This window comes from Pseudopipra pipra, chromosome 3, assembly GCF_036250125.1.
Source record: "Pseudopipra pipra isolate bDixPip1 chromosome 3, bDixPip1.hap1, whole genome shotgun sequence".
NCBI lineage: Eukaryota > Metazoa > Chordata > Aves > Passeriformes > Pipridae > Pseudopipra > Pseudopipra pipra.
The window spans coordinates 92,867,902-92,876,285 of NC_087551.1; the positions used below are offsets into that span (position 1 = coordinate 92,867,902).

The window sequence follows — 8,384 nt, forward strand, 5'->3', positions numbered from 1 at the left end:
AATGTGTGCAGGTTGTGCTTCCATTGCAATACCAGGAGTGGGGTTCTGCTGCACAGAGCAGAGAGGCCTGGGGCTCTCTCTGGCTGCCCTGTAGGGCTGGCCATGGTGCCAGAGCACAGGCTGCAGAGCCGGGCTCTGTGGAGCAGCAGCTGGAAGCCAGGCAGGTGCCATGGAACATGCACAGTGGCATGGACACCTCTGCATAGGTGACTCAGCCACACTGCAGGCTTTTGGAGGCTGGAGAGAAGAATGTCCCCAAATGTAAGAAGGGGACAGAGGACCATAAGAAAGAAAGGAGCCCAAACAAGAAGGCAGAGGCTACAGGATATGCTGTCAGTGAGGAGTGCCCTTCTGGGAAGCCTGGCTCTCCTTCTGTGCCATATGGGGTACAGAGGGTTCCATTCAGGGACCAGGCACCTCCTGAAAGACAGTCCATTGCAGTGGTGACTGTTTTGATGCCTTATCCTCCTGTGGTTCTAGCTCTAAATAAAGTGTTAAGCTTATTTTTATATCAAGCCATGGACTTCATTGGTCTCTCGGGTACCAGTGGTGAAGACTGATGGGGTGAGGCTCATTTTCAGCTACAAAGCAGCCTAGTACATGAACAGGAAGGATCTGAAGAAGAGAGCCCCCTGTACTATAAACAACTTGAGGTTTTTTATTTGACACACTATAATTCATACAATCTGCATGTGTAACACGGGAAAAATATCCCAGCTTGCAATTACACTCAGGGCAATTCAGCAGAATTTTATAGAGATGTTGACCTTGACTGCAGGTAATGGCTACAACAGCATTAACCAGCTAGATAGGCAGGATGGTTCACGGGAGTTTATGCTGCATTGACTTTTTGAAATCAATACAGTTGTCACCAAAAAGCATCAGGAGTGCAGAGGGCAGTTTGCCTTCTCGTGCTGTACTTCGTTCACTGCCTCCTACAGTTGTCTTTGGTGAGCATTTTCAGCAAGTCAAATTCTGGGAAACATTTTGGACAGGAAAAGAATAAAAAACCCTCCTATGTGCAGGAATGAAATTCAGTGGAAATGTCCTGAAGGAATATCCCCATCACTAAGCACGGGGCAGAAGCTCATTAAGGATTCAAGCAGAATTAGTCGATGTTGTAAAGCGGCAATTGGTTAAAAGAACAAACCCATGAAATATTAAAATGAAAGTCTGACTGGGACAAGAGTATTCTTTTAAACTTTGTGAGCTTTTCAGCCATCACAATTATTTTTAACTAACAGGTTGCCAAGCAGTGAAAAGAGGAAGCATACCATTTTGTGCTGGAACAGGTGTTCCCATTCATCATGATCTCTCATCTATTTTACATTTGTACATAGTCAGCATGAGTCAGGAAATTATTTTTTGTAGGTGAGAAGTAACTAAACAGACCTAATTGGTTTTATTTCCTTAAGAGAGAGGAGTTTCCCATTCAGAGAACCACTTGCAATTCTCTTTATGGGAGGGGCTACAGATCTATATAATCCCCAGGCAGAGCTACTGAGAGCTTAGAGTGAGTTATAGTGTGCACAAGGTAAGTTTTTTTGATTTTGGGCAAGCATAGGGAATTATTGTATTTGAAATGAAGTCAGTGAATGGGTTTTACAGATTGTTTGTACTTTCTTTACTAACGTGAAGATTTTATGCATGAAACGTTAAAATATTAGTCAGCTGCTTCCTAGGTGTACAGAATGAAGAAAAAGAAATGTAGATCTCAGAAGTATGGAGTATTTCATCTCCTTCTTCCTATTGTAGAGAAGCTGATATGTTATTTAAAAGGGGAACATGGTGGGGTTTTAGCCATTTCCCCTTTGCTGCTGCTAATGCTTTAGCTTTATTGTTGAGACGGTGTTAATAACCATGTGAGAGTGGTGTAAACCAGGCGCTGTCTGCATGTTTGCTGCTGCTGTGCTCACTTGGTTCTGAATGGGGCAGATGGTGATCTGCCTAGAAACTGTTACTGCTTTATATTCCAGCACAGTTGAAATTGTCAAAACAGGCATTGCCCTTTGGCTCTGTTTGTGGTAAAGGCAGATCTGATGTTACCAGAGACAAAATTAATTTCTATATCTTCGGAGGCTTGTCTAAAGAAATTACCGGAACAGGGAGTGTTGTAAAAGAGATTGAATGCTTACAAGAGGAATAAATATTCCTTCCTGCCTCTTTATAATGGAGCATAATGGCTGCTGGTGAAAGCACAGCAATTGCTGAGTTAATATTGTGTATCTGATTAAACAGTAAACTGTACACTGAGATAATGCCAAAATAAACAGAAAGCACAGTCTGCTTTTTGCTCAGAGCAGAACACTTTGGATGCAAATGGATTTGGTTTGCTTGTTCTCTGAAGTGGGACAATGGCTCTTGGTACATGTGTTCTGCTTAACTAACCTGCCTGGATAAAAGACATTTTTAAGGCAAGATGATACAATGCAGTCTCTCAAAGTACTCTAACCTCTACCTCCTTTAGTAAGTCCAAAGTCTTGAACCATAAATCATTGGTTTCAAACAGGACAACCTTGGGAGCCAATGAGAGACTCAAACCCAGCATTCTGAATCTTTATTTTGCAAAACTTATTTTTTTATTCCAAATAGGAAGAAACTATCAGGCACGTGGAAACATGTCTGGGAAACCCAAGCTGCACTACTTCAATGGACGAGGCCGAATGGAACCAATACGGTGGCTGCTGGCAGCAGCCGGGGTTGAGGTTTGTCTCTGTTTTCTTATATCAAGAGCATGTGACAAATATGTACTTTTAACGTTCCCTATGAAAAATGTGACTGACTGACCTGCAGCTTCAAGGTCTGCATTTAGAGCATTGCTGACCAAGCCAACAACGACCATGTGCTTACCCTAAGCAGGGGCAGGTTCCAGTCTCACTTCCACGTGTCTCATGCCAGGCCTACTGGTAGCACCACAGGGGTTTCACCCCTGTAGCTAGTGAAAGAGAAAATTAAAACGACAGCAGCAGAACCTGGCTTCTTACCTTCTGATCCCAGGGGTCGAGCACTTCCAGTTCTGAAGACTTTCAGTTAAATTTCAATGCTCAAAATAGCAAAAGACTAATTCTGCTACTACAACGTAGCTTACCCCAGAAGGTGCTTTCGATTATAAATCAAAGTTTTCTTTTTTGCCACTAAGTCTTTCTGATATTGAAGCAGAGAGGAGTGTGGGGATCGGTGAGTTTGTGTGAGCTGTGAGGTTTTGTCATGGTGATGACCAATGTGCCAGAAAGCTTTCAAATATTATTTATTTTTTAAAAAATAAAATGCCCCAAACACAGCTCGTTGTGCCTTCATTGTCTAAATGAAGAAGAAGCTAAACCATGGAACAACAGCTGAACTTTCCTTCTCTATTTCTTGCAGTTTGAAGAATCTTTTCTGGAAAAAAAGGATGATCTGACAAAGCTACAGAAGGGTAAGATACCTTCACTATTTAATAATAACACCAACAATGATAATGATAACAACAACAATAGCAATAATAAAAATAATTTGTCTGAGAACACCTAAGAAGTCTTAGTCTCTTAAAAAGAAAATCTAGACTTGATTGTGCTTGAGGTATCACAGACATGCACTGCAGTGTGTTAGGTGGCCTCATCCACCCAGTTGCTTCAATCTTCACTGAATCACAGAAGGGCTGAGGTCAGAAGGCACCTCTTGAGATCATCTATGCCACCTTCTCTTTTCAAGCAACACCACCTACAAGCCATTTGCCCAGTCCATGTCCAGCTGAGTTCTAAGTATCTCCAAGGATGGAGGCTCTCTGGCAACCTGTGCCAATGCACAGTAACTTCCCACAGTGAAAGAGCCTTTCTTTAAGTTCAGATGACTGACTCTCCTTTGATTCAGTTTGATCCGTTGCCTCCTGTCCTATTACAATACAGGTTTTTGTCATCACATCATCTTCAAATTCATTAGCATTTTAGGTTGCCTATGACGTTGTTGTTTTATAATCCATATGAAAACAGAGTTCCAGATCTCCGCGTTTAACCTGTAGCTCTGATGCATTCCTGCTTCCCAAGGCAACTACTCATCTTCTAACTTCAGCTTTCATCTTTGTCAACATGATATTCACATTTCCTCCAAATCATATCACGTCTGGCCTCTTCCCTTGGCTTTTGAGAAAAGGCTGAGCTAGGGTTGGCATGTGCAGTCCTGCTTTCCTTAAGGAATAATGACTTGACCCCCCTACCACCAGCTGCCTTTCAAAAAGTATTTTGAGAGACAAGCATAAATGTAAATACGCTCTGGAAAGCAGAGAGTTTCTCTGCATGATTGCCTTATAGTGGATGCAAAGACAGACATAGCTGATCAGTTATCTGATCTGAAATAGTATTCCATAAAGCAAAAATTCTCCCTTGCTCCTGTTATCTGGTGATCTCTTTCTGGAGGTATTTTTACTTCTTCCTTGCTAGGTCAAGCCTTCTGCAGACTCACATCAAGTGATACTTGGGTCTTGCAGGAATCTCATGGAACTCCCTTGTGATTCCCCACCTCATGCCTGTACAGATGAGATGCCATTGTGCAAAGTCAGCATAGAAGTCACAAAGATATTGTGTGCTTTTATATTTGCATTATATGCTGAAAAGTCCTTAAATTGTCCAGATTTTCATAATACGTACCAATGCATGACAGAAAGTGCTGGATCGCATCCTTCAGTCCTTCTCATCTGTATTAATCTCCACGAAAATCATTTGAGTTAGGGCCATGCCGCACATGTCTTTTTCAGGGCATGAAAACTAAAAGTTCTGCATTTGGGTGCTTGCTCAAATCTGAAGAATCTTCAAGAAGTTGATTGCTGTAATATTAAGTTAGTCACGTGTCACTAAGAAATGGTTGTTTCATGGTAAGCATTTTCCCTCCCTTCTTGTAGGAATGAGGAAGATTGCCACCAAAAGAGTTGTCAAGCATGGGAACAGGCTTGCCAGGGAAGTGGTTGAGTGTGTAAATGTGGCACCTGGGGACATGGTTTAGTTGTGGAGTTTGGCAGTGTTAGGTTTACAGTTGGACTCGATCTTAAGGGTCTTTTCCAGCCTAAATGATTCAATGATTCTAAATAAACGATAATATGTGTGGTTACTTTGCCTGACCCCTCCCAATGGTTCTCATTCAGAGACTGAGTGTCTCCTTGTCTTATCTCCTTTTCCCTAGATGGATCCCTGCTCTTTCAGCAAGTGCCAATGGTGGAGATTGATGGCATGAAGATGGTGCAGACCAGAGCCATTCTCAATTACATAGCAATGAAGTACAACCTCTACGGGAAGGACCTGAAGGAGAGAGCCCTGTACTGTAACAGTACCACGTTTTCTTGTTAGACCGCAGTTCACACTACATCTCTGTGTAACACAAGAATATCCCAGCTCACAGCTAAATTCAGGGTGATAGAGCAGTGCTTCATGCAGCACGTGTTGACTGTGACTGCAGGTGACGTCCAGGGCAGTGATATCCAGCTCGATTAGATGGGCAGCATGGTGCAAGGCTGTTCATGAATCATCAGTCCAAGGTCAAGACAGTTATCAGAAGAAAGCAGTCAGGAGTGCAGACTGTCTTACTCTTGCTCCTCTTCAGTTTTTTCTGCAGAATGTCACAGCAGGCATTTTCATCACATCAGACTCAGGGACATGTGTTTGATGGGAACAAAAAACCTCCTCCTTCTAATAGCCAGGAATTAGAGTAGAATTAGCATTAGTAACTGGTTATTTAACAACAAGACTCTTAGGGCACATGGTTTGACTGGAGGTCTTTTTAAATGCTTCAAATTAATAAGTACTGGTAAACAAATGTCAAGATATTTGTTAGGAATTGTATAGACCCACTGTTTAACATACTAGGTCTGATTGGATTTTTACACAAGTTTGGATGACACACCTGCCAGTTTTGTACTCAGGTTCAAAAAAATCCATAGTACAGAGAAGTATCACCCCTAGTGAGAAGTGGAAGGGGGACAGTGTTTAGGTTTGGGTTAGGCACTTTGCATTTGTCTTTCACCCAAGCGCCTCCCATGTCCCTTGATGCAACTACATTCTGGAGGGAACTACTCCAAGCTATAGATGTGAGATAGAAAAGGTGGAGATTTCCCAGCACCCTCAGCTGGGTTAATGCCAGTAGCTATTGTGGCATTCAGACCTACTGTGTTTGACTTGACCAACTGGATCTATTCCTTTCAGAATCGACATGTATGTGGAAGGAATGTTTGATCTGAATGAGCAACTCATGTCCTATAATTTCCAACCAGCAGATAAGAAAGAGCAACATTTTGCTAATATGGTGGACAAGGCCACAAACAGATACTTCCCAGTCTTTGAGAAGGTATGTGACAAAGATGCTGTAGCTTAATCGATACTGTTCTCCTGAAACTCCATCCTGAATCTACACCAACAATTTTTATTGAGGAAAACACTTCAGAGATACTGCTCTGGTTTTGATGGGGCTGGGATGAGGATGGAGACAGAACACTACAGAGGGGACAGAAGGCACTACAGATCTGGGAGACGTGCAAAGCTGCAAAAACCCAGGACATGCCGAGCTCCGCAAATGTCCATGTTTCAGTCTGTATGTTGTTTCAGACAAAAGAACCTATCCCGTCAGCTTTTATGTAAATCTGGCATTCCTCCTGAAGTGCAGATGCCCCTCTAACATACAATCTATGTAAAAGCATTACAGCTCCTTCTGTATCTCATGAAGCTTAGCATTCAATGCAGCAGCATCGACTACTTAATCTACAGAAGGGAAGATAAGAGGAGTACAGCTGAGCTGACAGAAAGAAACACAGAAAAGAAGGGACTGATTAATCATGCCTAGGAAGATCAGAGCATTTGTTTGTACTACAGGTGTTTGTACTGCATTTCCTTCTTTCAAGGACAACTCTGTGCAATGTATGATCTTGCTTTGAAGATATCATATTAAATAACAGAGAGAAAAAAAATCATCTCGTTCTCTGTTTTCAGGTTTTGAAAGACCATGGACAAGACTTTCTTGTTGGCAACCGGTTAAGCAGGGCAGATGTGCAGCTACTTGAAATCATTTTAATGGCAGAAGAGTGCAAACCTGATATCCTTGCCAAATTTCCTCTCTTGCAGGTAAATGAATGGAGAGCTTTAATGGACAATGCATTGGAAAGGACCATTGATTCAAACTGGCTGAGAAACAGGGGAGAGTGGGAGGGTGAGGAGAGAAGTGACATACAAAATAACCAAATATGCTAAGTACTTTTATAGCTGGCCTCAAATACTGATGGTTATTGCCAGCTTCTGTCTTTGCAGCCACAAAAGCATAATAGAGGGAACCATGTAGTTTCTTCTGCAGCATCAATGCATAATGTTACTTTTAGAGCATGGATAACATCAAAATGTCTGACAGTTACAATGCTTCTTAAGCACAGTGCGGTTTTGGTTTTGTTTTGTAGAGTTTTAAAGCAAGAATAAGCAATATTCCCACAATAAAGAAATACCTGCAGCCTGGCAGCCAGAGGAAACCACCAATACGACCAGAAGAGGTGCCCAAAGTGATAGCAATTTTCTACTGAGCAGCAGCCTAAAGCCACAGAAACCCTCATTTCATTGTGTTTGCTGATAGTGGCAAAGGGAAATGAATGAAAACAGTGAAAAGGTTGTTGATCTCTCTTTCCTTAGCTACAGCACTGGTTTGAGACTACTGTCAACACTTCCAAGGGAAATCTATACAAGCATACCAGAAAATGGAATAGTTCACTGATTGGGAATATACTTGAAAACACAAGAAAAATGACTAAAGACAATACTTGAAATAAAATCTTACTATTGACACTCAAACCCAGGTTGTTAATTGACTTCTTGATGCTACTTATATACCTAAGAGCTCTCTGGTTCTGGCATTCCTAAGAATTGCTGGAAAATGATGAGAGTTTAGCCCAAACAGTAGGTGATGTACCTGTTCGGGGAAATGCCAGGAAAAGCATGCAGGTTCCGGTTAGATGGGATGACAGGTTAGGATTTGGATTTCCTCTGAGCTTAACTTGGAGGATGCTGGGACCAGAGGTCCTGCTGCACCTCTCTTTTGTGACTGGACAGTTAAACTCTTCTACTGCAGCTTCACCAATATTTCCTTTAACTAAAGGTCCACCGTAGCAGCTAAAAGCACTTTGCAGACTCGATGGAGAAACAAGTGCTTGTCACTAACTGTGAAGTTTAAAACTTGTTGTTTGAGGGAGAAGGAGTCAGATTAGTGTCACGTGTTAGAGAGACCTTGGAATGTAGCATTTCCTGTGGACTTACATCACTTTATATTCAATGAAGTTTAGTATAAGTTGCACTTAAGTTGTTCATTATAATCACATAAATCAAGTTCTGCTACTGAGAGGTTAGCAAGACAGTAGAACACATAACTATGTGTCTTGGTCTCAGGAA

The 8,384-nt window shown here is 41.9% G+C and overlaps 1 protein-coding gene and 1 long non-coding RNA gene across 2 annotated transcripts in view; one reads left to right on the top strand and one right to left on the bottom strand.

Annotated features, from left to right (window-relative positions):
* The window catches only part of LOC135412035 (uncharacterized), a 38,864-nt gene that overhangs the window by 16,186 nt on the left and 14,294 nt on the right, over window positions 1–8,384 (bottom strand). The window lies entirely within an intron of this gene.
* LOC135412030 (glutathione S-transferase-like) lies at window positions 1,479–7,790 on the top strand. The gene is made up of 7 exons (XM_064650368.1): window positions 1,479–1,534; window positions 2,591–2,705; window positions 3,364–3,415; window positions 5,152–5,284; window positions 6,168–6,309; window positions 6,948–7,079; window positions 7,406–7,790. The coding sequence occupies exons 2-7, from the start codon at window positions 2,619–2,621 to the stop codon at window positions 7,523–7,525; spliced, it is 666 nt and encodes a 221-aa protein (XP_064506438.1). The 5' UTR covers window positions 1,479–1,534; window positions 2,591–2,618; the 3' UTR covers window positions 7,526–7,790.